This window comes from Mauremys reevesii, linkage group 24 (assembly GCF_016161935.1).
Source record: "Mauremys reevesii isolate NIE-2019 linkage group 24, ASM1616193v1, whole genome shotgun sequence".
Lineage (NCBI taxonomy): Eukaryota > Metazoa > Chordata > Testudines > Geoemydidae > Mauremys > Mauremys reevesii.
This window is the reverse complement of record NC_052646.1, coordinates 14,889,197-14,905,185: the sequence shown is the minus strand read 5'-3', so window position 1 is coordinate 14,905,185 and position 15,989 is coordinate 14,889,197. Positions and strand designations below refer to the sequence as shown.

The following is a 15,989-nucleotide window of genomic DNA, read 5'->3' as shown; positions in this document are numbered from 1 at the left end:
CAGCACGAGTCTAGTGAAAGCTACACCGGCCTGGTCTAGCTTGTACCCGCTACAGGAAGGCCCCTTTATCCTAGTGTAACAGCAGGGAACATACCGGTGTGATGACAGCAGTCCCATGACACTGCTCTGCAAACTGGGGCGACCGGTACAAAAGCCAGCCACAGATCCGAGCTAACTCTCACCCCTTAATTACAGCGTTGGGTTTCATTAGGGAGAAGATACATTTATGAGCTGTGTCGCCCTAGTGCCTCAAGGACACAGAGCAAGACCCGGCTGTGCTCGGTGCTGTACAAACCCAGAACGCTGCTGTAATGGGGAAAGCACCATTGGCCAAAGAGGCAGAGAGCAGCCTGGAGAGCAGGAGTTAAATACAGCAGGAGATGGGAATTCACGCTTGAGGGGTTGGGGCAGGACAGACAGGCTAGTGCCCAGCCGTCAGCATTCGCTGGTGGAGCGACCTAGGCCAGGATTGTCAGGGTGTCTGAACGAGTTGAGGGTGGAGAAGTAGCCCAGCTGTCTCTGGTTCAGAGTAGGGGCTACTGGTGCTGTGCCACCTGTTGCTATTCATTGCCTCTCTACCCCAGCGAGCTGCCACCAGGGAGCGCTGCAACAAGCTTGCCAAGCTGAGGCACAAGCAGCCCAAGTGCCAGACAGCCTCCTGCCAGGACGTCTCTTCCTTTCATTCCTGCGGGGACGGGAGAGAGAACGGAGCTGCTTCCTCGGCACGGAACGCAGGTTTAGAAGGGTGACAGAGGATGGGCCAGTATCACCCTCTAATTGCAGTCAGGACTCCTGGGTTCTCTCCCCAGCTGGGAGAGGGAAGTGGGGTCTAGTGGTTAGAGCCAGCGGGCTGGGAGGGAATAGCTCCTTAGAATATCCCATTATGGTCCCAATGAAAGAGAGACGGATGATGTAGGTTTTATCCCTTTACTTCTATCATCAGAGTTTGCAAGGCCCAGACTCTGTCCCATCGGAGGACACTGAACTCTCGATCAGACGGGACTGAAGACAAAGACAATCAAAGAATCGGCTGAAGACATCGAACCAAGGGACCGAGCAGATCCACTGTGCCCCGGGGCAAGGGGGCAGAAGTGGCTGACGCACCAACACCAGCCAATCAGATCTTGCCAGGAAAAGTCCCTTCTGCCCGGCGCTCATCCCAGGCGTTGACCTGAAAGAGACCAACAAGTTCCATTGATCACCCATTCCGGCGTGATCAGAAGAAAGGAGCTTGGGGTGGGAGGGGACGGCCAGGACTAAGGCTAGCTGGACAATGGCTTCTTGACTTCCCACTGGCAGAAAGCTGGACTTTTCTGCACCATTTTTTGGCTGAAAATCTAGAATTTTGATTAGTGCCGCATGGAAGCTGTACTTCAGGGCCCTCACCCCCACATTCTCTATCAGCTGAGCAGCCTACTTGGACTACAACTCCCATGATGCACAAGGGTCTCCTCACCCCTTACCACAGTGCATCATGGGAGATGTAGTGCAGCCAGGGAACCTAGTTCATAAAGGGCAGGGGGCCAGGAAGATATAAACTACAGTGCCCATGAAACATTGCAGCAGAGGAACCAAATGGAAATATTTTGGTTTTTAGGCATTTGGATTTGATGACAATTTGCATTTTTTCCTGCAAGAAGCAGACACACGTCATGAAAAATTGTTCCGTTGTGGATCTGATTTTCCATCAGAATCACCCGACAGGGATCCGACACAGCTAGGACATGTAGGTTGACTGCCTGTATGAGAACAAGGCAGCACTTTTGATTAGTGCTCCAGCCAAGGGGCTACAGGCTGGGGATTCTCCAAAGGGAACTCCCTGTATCCCACAAGCCTCTGAACCCGCAAAGGATTATGGGAGCTGGGTCACTGGGCAATTTTTGAGGTGGAGAGGCTGGTGCAAGTGAAGGCAACAGGGACCCAGGCAGTTCCTGGGGCTCTCGATCAGCCAAGAACCTTTCAGCCCCAGTGACTTACCCAAGAGATGGGACAGAGGGACGTGTACACACGGCGGTACCACTGGCAGCACGTGGGGTCGGCTCCCTTGGCTGCCATGGCTTTCTCGCAGCGATGGAAGTCTACGAGAGAGAGAGAGAAGTTTCAAGGCTAGAAAAAACCCCCAAAGGACAATGCTGATGCTTCTGGGGGAGCAGTGACGCTGTACCCCATAATGCTTTATGGGAATATGACATAACTGGAATATGTTTTGTGCTGTCTGTGCCATGTAACATATCTCTGTAAAAGTTATGGTCTACTATATCTATTCATCCTATTTGTACACATATATCATTTTGTACTTGAGGTTACGAATATTGGCTGTATACTTGCTTGATTCCTAAGTAAGCTTTGTGAGACATTTGGTCAGCTTTAGGAAGGAATTCGCAAGGTTAAGTACCCAATCGGGAAGCACTTGGGGAACAATGCATCTTGGAATGCTCCAGTCCACATAAGAAGCCTTCCTGGAGACATACAAGATAGCATGTGGACAACGGCTTCTGCCTGTAAAGACTGAGAGTCATGCATGGACATGTGACTTGCCCAGGTGACTCCAGAACTCCATCTTGGAGCTGGACTTTGCATAGGAGAGGTCTCCACCCACAAGAGAAAGTCTATTTAAGCCCAGGGGAACTCCTCCATTTTTATCTTCAGCTGGCTAAAGAGAAAGCCTCTCCACCCCGAAAGAGACCTGAAAGGAACTGCAAGGGGGTGAGTGATTGCTGGACCCGGACTAACAGGAGATTAGTCTGTACAAGGGAGCATTCTGGAACCAGGGAGGATTTATCTGTATTCAGTTTGATTAGACATAGATTTGCGTGTTTTATTTTATTTTGCTCGGTGACTTACTTTGTTCTGTCTGTTACTACTTGGAACCACTTAAATCCTATTTTCTGTATTTAATAAAATCACCTTTTACTTATTAACTAACTCAGTATGTGTTAATACCTGGGGGAGCAAACAGCTGTGCGTATCTCTCTGTCAGTGTTATAGCGGGCGAACAATTTATGAGTTTACCCTGCATAAGCTTTATACAGGGTAAAACGAATTTATTTGGGTTTAGACCCCATTGGGAGTTGGGCATCTGAGTGTTAAAGACAAGCACACTTCTGTGAGCTGCTTTCAGTGAAGCCTGCAGCTTTGGGGCAAGTAATTCAGACCCTGGGTCTGTGTTGGAGCAGACGGGAGTGTCTGGCTCAGCAAGACAGGGTGTTGGGGTCCCGAGCTGGCAGGGAAAGCAGGGGGAGAAATAGTCTTGACACATCAGGTGGCAGCTCCCAAGAGGGTTTCTGTGATCCAACCCGTCAGAAGCAGTTTCCTAGATTCCAAGGCCAGACAGGACCACTGCCATCATCTGATCTGACCTCCTGTGCAAAACAGGCCATAAAACTTCCCTGAATTCCTTCCCAGAGCAGATCTTTTAGGAAAAGATCCAATCTTGATTTTAAAATTGCCAGTGATGGAGAATCCACCACAAACCTTGGGAAACTGTTCCAGTGGTTAATACTCTCAAAAACGTACAACACCTCATTTCCAGTCTGAAATTGTCTAGCTTCAACTTCCAACCCCTGGATGGTGTTGGACCTTCGTCTACTAGACTGAAGAGCCCATTATTAAATATTAGTTCCCCACTGCAGGAATATAGGCCCACGTTACATGTGGGTGAACTGTGGTTTTAAATTGAGTTTGAACATTAGCACACGCAACCAGCCCAAAGCATGTGACCAAAAAGAATGAGATCAGGACTAAGAGGAGTAGTTGTAGTGACCCATCGTGATATCAGCGTTATCTTACCTAAGGTTTGAGCTGAAGTAACAAATAAAACAAGGTTAATTGGATACCAGGGGCATAAATAATTGGCTATTTAAGAAACTGCTTCATCCAGCCATAGCTAAGGTCTGATAATTGGCAATGACCTCACAGGTTTGTTAAAGGGTATTAAGGGGTTTTCTGCTAATACCCGCCTGACCAAGTTGGAGGCGACCAATATGGGGCCAGGTCTACACTGCAGACCTATCTTGGCATAACTCCATTGCTCAAGGGTGTGAAAGATCCACGCCCTTGAGCGACTGAGTTATACCGACCTTAACCCCCGGCATGTAGACAGTGCGATGTCAAAGGGAAGGCTTCTCCCACTGACCATCGGCACAGCTACCGCCTCTCGAGGGGGTGGATTAACTACACCCATGGGAGAGCTCTCTGTCATCAGTAGCGGAGCGTCTTCACTTAAACGCTGCAGCATTTTAAGCCTAGACCTGCAGGGTTGAGCATGTTTGTAAGTATCTTGGTCAAATGCTCATCAAGGATTTGTTACTGTAGTAAACCGTTTATTATTTAGGCGTGTTTAGAGTCATTGAATTAATACCATTTGGCCTTTGGATTTAATAGAGGAATTTATGGTTAAATTAGTGTCATGGGAATACCCTGTATAACAACTCCAACTCCCACACAGGTACCTACAGACTGGGATCAAGCCACCCCGTAACCTTCTCCTGAAGCTAAACAAATTGAGCTCCTGGAGTCTCTTGCTATAAGGCAGCTTTTCTAACCCTTTAATCTTTCTCCTGGCTCTTCTCTGAATCCTGCCAATTTATCAGCATCCTTCCTGAACTGTGGATACAGGACTCCAGCTGCGGTCACACCAGTCCTGATTCAAAGGGAAATCAACCTCCCTGCTCCTACTCAAGATTCCCCTGTTTACGCATCCCAGGATGGCATTAACCTTTTTGGCTGCAGCGTCGCACTGGGAGCTCACATTGGGCCAATTACACACCACGACCCCAGATCTGTTTCCGAGTCACTGCTTCCCAGGAGAGAGTTCCCCAAATGAAAGGCTGAGGGATTAAGAAACCAATGGCTGATAGCATCCGTGTAGCTTCAAGGCCTAATAGCAACAGGCGCTGAGCACTGGAAGTCAATGGAAATTGACAGCCAGCTGCTAGCCCTTATTCTGTACATGCTCAAGGACACCGCTTGCATCTCCCCTGCTCTAACGCACCTTAGATTAAAGGCTTGGTGCTAATCAGGCCCCCATTATTGTCATATCTGAGCACCTTGAAAAGTTTTCCATAGATCAGTTTTCCATTGGAAAATGCAGTTTCACCAGAATCGCAGATTTTGCAGGAACATGTTGATTTCAAGAATTTTCAAGGGGAAAGAGTCAAAACGAGTCTTTTCATCAAGGTCTAAATGTTTTTTTGAGACTTTATCATTTAAATTTGTACATTATGTTAACTTTTTATATATTTATATTTTATATGATATGAAAAGTCAAAACAAAAACACTGTGATTGTTCTGGACCAAGTTCTGAGGGAATTTTCATTCCATTGAGAATTTTGAAAGTTTTTGTTCTGATTTGCTACCAAAATGTTCAGAATTTCCCACTGGATGGGAAACCAGCTTCCAACCGTCTCTGCTTTAATGGATTTATCCTCACCACATTTCTGTGAAGCAGGGCAGTGCTATTACCCCATTGTACAGATGGGGAAAGTGAGGTACAGAAGGCTAAACAGTTTACCTGACATCACACATGGAGCAGAGCAGGGAATTTAATCCCAGGTCTCTGCAGTTCCAGGCTAGCAGTGCCCTAATCACGTGGCCATCCTCTCTCATTACCAAGAGACAATATGCTATCAAAGCCTTTAAGAGGAGATATTTTTTAAGCTGAATATTGTTTAGGCTTTATTAAATGAAAGCTAAAAAACCCAGAGCTAGATCTCTCCTTGCAGCACTGAAAGCCAGACACATCGGTGATATGGTTAAACAAACACAGACACCATAAACTAGGGGGGATTCTTTGAAGATTCTCTCTGTCCTTCATACAGCAGCGTAATTCCAATTTTTCATCTTTTACAGATGATGATTGAACGAAAGCTGCTGCAGCTTTACTCAGATGCATCCTGTTGAGCTACTTGCAGGAGTGACAGGCTGAGACACCGAGTAACTCAAGAGCCTGGGAAAAATGAGGTGTTCAAAGCAATACTGGATTCAGGGAAGCCTGTTTGGGCCAACTGAATTGGCCATTATGAAGCAGCAATTCAGGATGGATTGCCTAGGACTGGAAGGCATCGTCCTCAAGTTCAGGCAACTCCATCATAGCATCTAATGAGGGTTTATTAAGTTAGATTAATAAACAAACTTCCCCCATCACCTTTACATTGATCTTTGTGGCAGGACTTCTGTACTGTGCACTGTACAACATCTAACAAATCAATCGTCTCACTGGTACCTCAAGCTTGGGATGGCATGTACCAGAGCTTTCTATTTCCTGGTTTTCAGAGGGTTCAGTTTAGCCATTCCCCACATTCTGGAGGACACGAGGCAGCACCAGCTGCCTTAAACTCTGCATTAACTAAATCTGGAGGCCGTTGACATGCACTTAATGGAAAGCGAAGCAAATTGGTAGTGGGCTCAAAACAGGGGTGGTCGGGTCAAATTCTCTGGCCTGGATTATATGGCGGTCAGACTAGATGATTTAATGGGCCTTCTGGCCTTTGAATAATAGAATCATAGAATCTCAGGGTTGGAAGGGACCTCAGGAGGTCATCTAGTCCAACCCCCTGCTCAAAGCAGGACGGCTACATTCTGTCCATGGGAGGAAGCACGACAGCGCTCTGAGCAGGGGCTTCACACCCCTCTGCTCTGGGATCTGGTTCCCCCCAGTGGTATTTAGACTCACGGCTACATTCTGTCCATGGGAGGCAGCAAGTGAAGCCCCCTTCGAGCTACCAATGCGACTGGTTTGCAACACCCCTGCATCAATTAACTCAGCGAGCGCAGCCAGAACAGGCTCATCTCACCCGGGGACTTCAAGGGGTCTACACACCATGTGTAGAGCCCTGCAAATCTGTGGATATTCACTTTATATCCACGGATTGGATGCAGATACACATTTTGTATCCACCCAGGGCTTTAACCATGTGCAAAGTTACGCAGGTCCTTAAGTCTTTGCGGATCAGGGTTTCAGGTCATAAACTCTTCAAGACGAGGACTGTCTTTTCATGGCATGTGTGCAGAGCACCCAGCACAATGGGACCCCCATGGATTGAGGCCGTCAGATGCTACCTTAGCGGTGCATACATTTAAGAGTTAGTTACAGTAGAGGAAAGCAAATGTGTTTCATCATTACCTGGATATTTTTAACTATCAATTTATGGACTGCGGGCAATCTAAATACTAGACAAGAAGCAAAACTGACTAGACCTATGTCACCAGCCAAAGTGAACAAGCTGCATCAGGGTTCAGATCATTTGGTTGCTAACAGCCCATCTCACCCAGGTAGTTCTGCCAGCAGTTGCGAGTCTGGTTCTGGTTTGGGAACCTGCTGTCGAAGGGGGCGGTTTTGTAGTTGTCCAGCTTGGCCTGGATACTGTCAGCCATTTTTCTTGTTCTAGGGAGGGGGGAAAAAAAATCATGTCATTTGTATTGTGGCAGTGGCTAAAGATCCCAAACAGGGCCCTATTGCGCTGGGCACTGCAGAGACACAGAGGGAGAGACAGACCCGGCCCCAGCTGAGATCGGGGTCCCGTTGTGCCGGGCACTGCACAGACACAGTGAGAGTCAGCCTCTGCCTTGAGAAGCTAACAATTTAATCCCAGCAAATTCTCTGAGCTTTGAGCAGTGGGGGCTCCCCAGGAAGCATGACAGTGCTCTGAGCAGGGGCTTCACACCCCTCTGCTCTGGGATCTGGTTCCCCCCAGAGTCACAGCTACATTCTGCCCAGGGGAGGCAGCAAGTGAAGCCCCCTTCGAGCTACCAATGCGACCGGTTTGCAACACCCCTGCATCAATTAACTCAGCGAGCGCAGCCAGAACAGGCTCTCAGAGCCAGCTCCAAGGAAGGGAAACCTTCCCCCACTGACGGGAAACCGGGGTGAGCTCTGGGGCTGCCCATCGCCCTGGTCAGATTCCGCAAGAGCCAGCCCCGATCTCGCCCCAGCCGTCCCTGCGGCTGAACCCTTCGGATCGCGGCCGAGTGACCCCCGCCCCCGCGGGCCGCTCCGCCCAAGCCTGTTTGGGGGGGGGCGGCTTAAACCCGGCGCGACCCCCCATCCTCCCGGCGGGTTCCCCCCCCCCGGCGCCGGCCGGAGCAAGGGCGCGGACCCCGGGCAGGGCTGAGCCGAGTCCCGGGAGGGGGGTGGCCGCGCGAGGGGCCCGGGTTCGAGTCCTCGGGGCGGGGGGGTCCCCACGGTCAGTCGGTGCCAGGGCGGAGGGAGGCGCCGGGGGGATCCCCACCCCCGGTCCCGGCTTCACCCCCCCGGTCCCGGCCTCACCCGCGCGGCGCCTCTTCCTGAAAGTGACTTTCACCCTGAGCCCGACGGCCTGAGAGCGGAACCACCGAGACGGGCGGGGCTAGAGAGGCGCCGGAAGTGACGGTTTATCATGGAGGGGACGCGACGCCCAGGCTAAGAGAGCGGGGCAGAGCGCGGCTAGAGCGTCGCCGCAAGAACATCGAGAGGGGTGGGCTAGAGCGGCACCGGAAGAGGGCGGGGAGCGTCGACAGAGGTGGTCCCATCGGCGCTGCGACCTCCCGCTGTTACCACAATACACATAATAAACGGGCACACAAAAAGATACACTTATACCATAATACTCATAATAATAGGGCACATGGAGAAGACACTCTAGATTCAGCTCCTGGAGGCACCGGAGAGCCGGAGCGACCCGCTTGCGGCGGCAGCGAGCCCCAGCCACGGAGGAGCCGGCGCTGCACGGCGAGGGGGGCAGCAGCCCTGCAAAGGTGGCGGTTCCGCTAGTGGGGGAGCAGCCGTGCCCCCGCCCCTCTGCCCCAGGCTGTGGTCTGCCCCCCCCCACAGCAACCCCCCAGGGGCTCCTGCAGGCTGCAGCAGATGCATGCGAGTGCCGGCCTCTGTGTGCCCCCCGGCTCCCCTCCTCGCTCTGTGGCTCCCGGGCATGTGAGCCGGGGCGCGGGGTCCTGAGCCTGCTCCCAGAGAGGCAGCGGCGGCTCAGACACCCGGGAGCCGCTGAACCCGAGTGTGGTGAGGAGGGATCTGGGGGGGGGGCGCGCCTGCCCGGGCTGCGGCCTGGCACCCCCCCCCCCCCGGGGGCTCCTGCAGTGGATGCATGAGGGCGGTGGGCGTGGCTGCTCCCCACTAGCGGCGCCACTGCCTTTGCAGGGCTGCTGCCCCTCCTGCGCCATGCTGGCTCCTCCATGGCTGGGGCTCGCCGTCATCACAAGCCAACGCTCTGGCTCTCCGGTGCCTCCGGAAGGCGGCTCCTCCCTGCCGAGCCAGGGCAACCTCAACCACTTGGCACCCTAGACCAAGTGGTTGCACCAGGCCTGCATCTAGCCCAATATCCTGTCTTCCGACAGTGGCCAGTGCCAGGCGCCCCAGAGGGAATGAACAGGGTAACCATCGAGTGATCCATCCCCTGTCGCCCATTCCCAGCTTCTGGCATTGCACTGAATACATGAGAGCAGTGGAAATGCAGACTGGAGAAAAAATATCTGCAAACAGAAATAGTGTTTCCTTAAATGTCCTTTAAAATAAAAAACTGCTGAGCTTCAGTTCATCTGCAAATTGACACCATCAGCTCAGGATTAAACAAAGCCTGTGAATGGCTTGCCAACTACAGAACCAGTTTCTCCTCCCTTGGTTTTCACACCTCAACTGCTAGAACAGGGCCTCATCCTCCCTGATTGAACTAACCTCGTTATCTCTAGCTTGCTTCTTGCTTGCATATATATACCTGCCCCTGGAAATTTCCACTACATGCATCCGAAGAAGTGGGTATTCACCCACGAAAGCTCATGCTCCAAAACGTCTGTTAGTCTATAAGGTGCCACAGGACTCTTTGCTGCTTTTACAGATCCAAACTAACATGGCTACCCCTCTGATCCTTAAAATAAAGCATTTTTCCCTTATTTTTCATGTGGTTTTTCCTTATTTCCACCCAACAAAGGTGGTCACCCAGGCAAAGGGAGGGGCTGTTAAATTTTAACTTTGAGGGGGGACCCTGGAACTCTGAGCCCCCACAGGCCCCAGCAACTGTCCAACTTCTGCAGGCAGTGTGGGGCCCCCGCAGTGGGGCTCCCCATTTTGTCAGGGATATTTTTAGTAAAAGTCAGAGACACGTCACAGCCTTCTGTGAATTTTTCTTTATTGCCTGTGACGTGACCATGACTTTTATTAAAAATATCCCTGACAAAATCTTAGCCTTAGGCATGAGCAGCGTGGGGGTGAGGCTGGGAGCCACTGCAGTTCATTGGCTCAGAAACGCGATGCGGGAATGTAGGTTGCTCGCAGCTTGGAGGTTAAAACCAGAGATGCCCTGGGCACGTGCTGGCCACAGCCCTGACTTGGGCTCTCTGTGACTGCGCTCCCCACCCCCCATTCTCCATCCACACCCTGCCATCGCCGTGTGTCCATCTGCCTCTCTCACTTAGGGGACAGTGTTGGTACCGATCACTGGGGAGCGAGTGTGTATGTTGTCCCTCCCCTCCACCCCCCGGGTTACTATATTCCCACCCAAGGTACCTTTGCCCCCAGGTTAATAGATCAACATAGTGAGGTCCCTAATAGACCTCAGGGGCTCTCCATCTGCTCTCCCTCATTGGCTTTTTAGGGAGCTGTACATGGGTAGGATGCTTTATCGGTGGTGGAAATGTCATTAAATGCAAAACACCTCACTCCACTGTGACATTCCCTTATTTGTGTTGGGGTAGCTCCTGGGGCCCTGCTCATCGCTGGGCTGGGAAGGGTTTAATTTTTTTCGTTAAACGTCGATTTCACCTACACTCGTAAATCGCAGGAAAAAAAATGTCCATCCATGATAATCGAAGTTCACAGCTAGGCAAAGTAAGCAAAATGCTGCCCGACACCGTCTTAGTTTGATTTAAGGATGTTTGCTTTGTACCTTGTGACATGTGAGGTTGACCATTTGTGATTTAACGGTTATAAACTTTTGAATCTCAACATCTACTGTCATTAATTATGGTCTGACCTCCCCCGATAGTTTCCCGCAACAGAGAAAATTTAAATAGGCAGAAATTGAAAAAAAAAATGCTTAAAAACAAACATTGATATTCACTGTTGAAATTATCAAAAAAGAAAAGTTGAATTCTCCAAGCTGCTCACAGACCAGGACTCCCCCCTGGGTACTGACAAACACAAATACATTCCTTCCACTGGAGATTTTACCGTTATGGCTTGTCTATGCCTGGAACTATTTCTAAATAGCTTCATGTGAGGACACTCACACCGGAATAAGGGCATCCACCTAGGGAGTTAATCAGGCATAGCTTCTGCGCTTTAAATTCACACCCTACCTTAATCCAAATTAACTTCTCAGTGTAGACAAGCCTAGAATAAGAGTGTCTTGACCCTGTTTAGCTTAACCCAAACAGGTCACATTGAACTGTGCATGAAGAAGCAAGACTGCCCTGGCTTTACTAAATACATATCTCTTTTAAATAACACAAAATAGATTTAGTTTAAAAATACAAAAGACTTAAAACTATGTTTCTTTTAAAGAAAATGGTCTGACTCCACCCCAGCGGAAAGAAATCAGCAGCATCAATAGCTGCACATTATGCACAATAAGTTCCTGGTTCTCACCCAAATCCTGCAAACTCCTGTCATCCTCCGCAGCCGATCCTGCGCCTCTGAAACCTAGGAGGCAGGTCCCAGAAATCTCGCAATTTTAAAGCATAATAAATGAATGATGATGAACTCTGCGCTTGGATCCGCTGGGGGAGGTTGCTGGCACCCTATGCATGAACGTCGGGGATGCTGCAGCCAGCTGGAACCGAGCACACAGACATGGGGGATTTCTGGGGGCAGCTTAGGGGGATGTCATGTCCTTCTGTTAAGCCTGGGGTGGGGGAGCTGCTGTCCTATTGCTCTCCAGCCCCCCTACACTCCTCAGTCTGCCTCCTCCCCCCAGCCCTCTGCTCCCCTCAGTCTGCCTCCTGTCCCCCCACAATCCCCTGCACCCCCATTCCCCTTCAATCTTCTCCCTGTCTCTCTCCAGCCCTCTCCTGCTCTTACGTCCCCCCACCTCCACCTCCTCCCAGCCTCCTGTCAAGCCCCCTACCCCCAGCTTGGCAGCTGTTTCCCCTGAGGGCAGCCTGGCCTTAGCCCCACTGAGGGCGCCAGGACGCAGTAGCCATGGAGTGAGGGGGAAATCCCGCGACTGAGGTCGGGACTAGAGAGATTCCAGGAAGCGAGAGATTCTGGGGAGCGGCGGCGGGGTGGGGAAATGGCCAATCCTGCTTGCGCTTTGCAGGGCTGCAAACTGGCTCCAACCCGGGAAAAGACCGTCTGTGTACCAGAACGAGGGTGTCGGCCTGGGGGCGTTATACCAGCACATACTAACTAGCCCAGAACACCTCTAACTCACCCAGTATAACCATGCTGGTTTAACTGGTTAGTCTGTCCCACACCCAGACAAGGCCTGGGAGAGTTTGGAAATTCTCCCCCAGGCTGCGTGGCCCAGGGATATTCTGCCCCCTGCTGGTTCAGAGAGAAATTTCGGTCACACTTTATAAGGGGTTCTGCTACCCTCGCACAAGTGAAGCCTGATTCAACATAGCATCGTAGTGCTGGAAGGGACCTCGAGAGATCATCTAGTCCAGTCCCCTGTACTCCTGGCAGGACTAAGTATTATCTAGACCATCCCTGGCAGGTGTTTGTGTAACCTGCTCTTAAAAATATCCAGTGACAGAGATTCCACAACCTCCCTACACAATTTATTCCGGTGCTTAACCACCCTGACAATTAGAAAGTTTTTCTAATGGCCAACATAAACCTCCCTTGCTGCAATTTAAGCCCATTGTTTCTTGTCCTATCCTCACAGGTTAAGAACAATTTTTCTCCCTCCTCCTAGTAACAACCTTTTATGTACTTGAAAACTGTTATGTCCCCTCTCAGCCTTCTCTTCTCCAGACTAAACAAACCCAATTTTTTCAATCTTCCCTCAGAGGTCATGTTTTCTACACCTTTAATCATTTTTATTGCTCTTCTCTGGACTCTCTCCAATTTGTGCACATCCTTCCTGAAATGTGGCACCCAGAACGGGACACAATACTGCAGCTGAGGCCTAATCAGCCCAGAGTAGAGCCGAAGAATTACTTCTTGTGTCTTGCTGACAACACTCCTGCTAATACATCCCAGAAAGATGTCGCTTTTTTTGCAGCAGGGTTACACTGCTGACTAGGGTGACCAGATGACAGGCACAAAATATCGGGATACAATGGAAGGAGTGCAAAATATCGGGACAAATGGCTTCCCGACCAAACATCGGTTGGGACGCAGAACAAATAACTCAATATTGAGACAGTCCCAATTTTATCGGGACGTCTGGTCACCCTATCCCTGCTGCAGCCAGCCACCTTCGAGTTCTCCCTCTTCTCTCCCCGGCTCTGCTCACTTGATTGCAGCAGCTCAGCGGATGGTCCAGCTTTGCTCTTTCACTTCCATTCTTCTTCACCTCTTTGGGTGGCTGCATTTGCCATGGAGCAGCCTGATGGAAATACCCGAGTCCCCTGTCTAGGCATGCAGGCCCAGCAGCTAAAGCCAGGCCCCGCTGAGAGCAGTGGGAGATTAGCCTGGAGTGTCAGGAGTGGAGGCTTGGCCCATGGGGAACCCAGACACTGCAGCTGCTGCCACTTACATGGGGAATCCTCCAACCCATCACCAAAGGGCTCTTCCACATTCTGCAAACGGGCCTCACTGGCTGACTGTCTAGGAAAACAGAAACCCTTTGTTAGAGCAGGAGAGTCTCTTCAATGCAGCTCTCTTTCCACGGCTCCCAGAGGGTCACAGTCAAACACCTGTGAGTCTCTAGGAGGCTCTCAAGAAGTTCCCTGCTCAGTCACTTGGCACCCACTAGCAACGGTCTCGGACAGCGGCATTGCAAAGGGGAGCTCAGCAGATGGTCCCTTCTATGGCTTCCTGAGTGGGAGGGAGGTTGGTCTTGTCATTTCAGGCCTAGCTGTCAGAGTCAGGGCTCCTGGGGTCTCTGACTTTGGAAGTGGGTGGAGTCTAGTGATTGGAGCTGGACTGGGATCAGCACCACGCTTCCTTCCTGCCTCTGTCAGTGACGTTGTGTGTGACCTTGCAGCCAGTTGCTTTCTATCGCTATGCCCCAGTGAACAGGGATAATACTGACCCCCCTCAGAGGGGCTGGCAGGGGTCACCACTGTCATGACTCAAGTTGGAATGAGTTGGTCGCTGTACCAGGGCTGGGATGGGGGACAGGGAAAGCTCCCAACCAGGATATGTAGCGGGAGCCCGTTTGTTGCAAGAGCCCCAAGTGGCAGGATGAATGGATGGTTCTTACCTCCAGGAGGTGCACGGGATCTTCCATCTGAGCCTCGGTGGGACCCATGTTGCTTGGTTTGACAGGATGAAATGACCTGTCCCCACTGCTCCCTGAGCTGGGCTGGCTGCAGGATCTATCTGTGTGAGAGGCTGGGACAGAGCCTGAAGGACACATGTGACAATCAGGTTCTCTCACCTCCGGGGGAGAACAGAGATTCTGAACCCCAAAGAATAAGCAATTGAATCAACTGATTCAATGACGAATTATTGTGCCATACAGGTACATCATTAGGTCCTCTCATGGATTGGTAACTGGTTAAACACCACTCTGCACTGACTGCCCTGACCACGGATGGCCCAATGGCCCACTGCACCCCCCAACTCAGCAGCTCCAGCTACCAAGAGAGCAAGAACCAGAGGCCTTCCTGCTCCTGGGACAGAGGAGTAGGTTGATGATCTACCTGGAGGTGAGTGTTGTCCTTCCCCATGCCCATGACTCCATTCAGGGCAGCGCACAGGAACTGCGATTCCTACTCTGGATCTAGGGGCGGTTTCAGTTTGCTGGCAGGAGACTGTACATGAGACCTTGCAGTTGCGGGGCGACCCAGGCACTAACTTGGGCACGGAAGTTTGAGGAACAGGGCGGAGGCCTGTGTGGGGCAAGGAGGGCAGGGATTTGGGAAGCAAAAGCAGAGGATCAAACACTTTCTTCGTGTGCGACAGGATGATCCCCATTGCAAAGATAGAGAAAGTGAGGCACCAGGTGGGAGAGGGACCTGGCCAGGATCACGTTACCACTCAGTGGCAGGGCTTCAGGATAACCTGTTCCCTGCTCTCATCACTGGACCCTGCTGCCCCTTCTGTATGACCACTCCAGCCATCCTCTCCCATAGGCCATCCCCATCCCTCTCCAATACCAGGCTGTTTCCACAATGGAAGCAGGCTTGTAACAGAGTTCACTCACCGATAGGTGCCCCTTCCTGGCAAGGCCTGGGATCACAGCTTTCTTGCTGGGCTAGCACCCCCGCCGAGAGTCGCTAGGGCACCCTGGCAGGTTTTTGCCTGGGAACTCAGCCCTTCAGCCGGGTGACTGTCTTTTAGTACACTCCTTCCTGGGTCGCGCTCGTCCCAAACGAAAAGTCCAAACATGTCTTTAACTGATGGCCTGGGTGAACGGAACCTCAGGCTGGCAATGGGCTCAGCGGCAGCCAGGACCTGCAGCCTGCCATTAAAAAAAAAATATTGGCTCGTGTGCCACCTTTGGCACACGTGCCATAGGTTGAGAACTCCTATTCTAGTGTATACGGTGCGTATTGTACTTTATAGTAATTTTCACTATATGTGTGTAAGCAGAGTCAGGATGAGCTCTACCCTGGCATCTGGTGGTGAATTGTGGCAAGTTGTGGAAAAGGACTTCAGGGGCTGATCTTGTTTGCATAGGCACACCCACCCCACTTAGCATGAACCCACAGAAGCCCAAATGGTCACTTAGGCTGCAGTGGGATCCCCAGTTTCTCTGTTATTGAGGCAGGAAGAATAAAGTGTTGTAACCCTGATTATGTGAATCAAGGACAATGGAACTGTTTTATGACAAAGGGACTCGCCATCAACTAAGTAACGCTCGCTAGACAAGGGACATGGGTTCCAAAACCCAGTGAATTGAAGGAGGCTGTGGATAGGTGTTTGTATGGGTGCCCCTTGAAAACCTGA

The 15,989-nt window shown here is 51.1% G+C and overlaps 1 protein-coding gene across 1 annotated transcript; it reads right to left on the bottom strand.

The window, feature by feature from the left end:
* Positions 1 to 913: 913 nt before the first annotated feature.
* LOC120390695 (cytochrome c oxidase subunit 6B1) lies at positions 914 to 8,423 on the bottom strand. The gene is made up of 4 exons (XM_039513495.1): positions 8,268 to 8,423; positions 7,270 to 7,385; positions 1,978 to 2,078; positions 914 to 1,171 (listed from the first exon to the last, which is right to left on the bottom strand). The coding sequence occupies exons 2-4, from the start codon at positions 7,373 to 7,375 to the stop codon at positions 1,118 to 1,120; spliced, it is 261 nt and encodes an 86-aa protein (XP_039369429.1). The 5' UTR covers positions 7,376 to 7,385; positions 8,268 to 8,423; the 3' UTR covers positions 914 to 1,117.
* Between the last annotated feature and the right edge of the window lie 7,566 nt (positions 8,424 to 15,989).

What these genes read in the sequence shown, in the direction of transcription:
- LOC120390695 (XM_039513495.1), bottom strand. Translation starts at nt 7,375, where the DNA reads ATGGCTGACAGTATCCAGGCCAAGCTGGACAACTACAAAACCGCCCCC. An exon ending in CTGCTGGCAGAACTACCTGG is followed by an intron (nt 2,079 to 7,269) that starts GTGAGATGGGCT and finishes TCTCTCTCGTAG; the next exon opens with ACTTCCATCGCTGCGAGAAA. An exon ending in CCCTCTGTCCCATCTCTTGG is followed by an intron (nt 1,172 to 1,977) that starts GTAAGTCACTGG and finishes GGTCTCTTTCAG; the next exon opens with GTCAACGCCTGGGATGAGCG.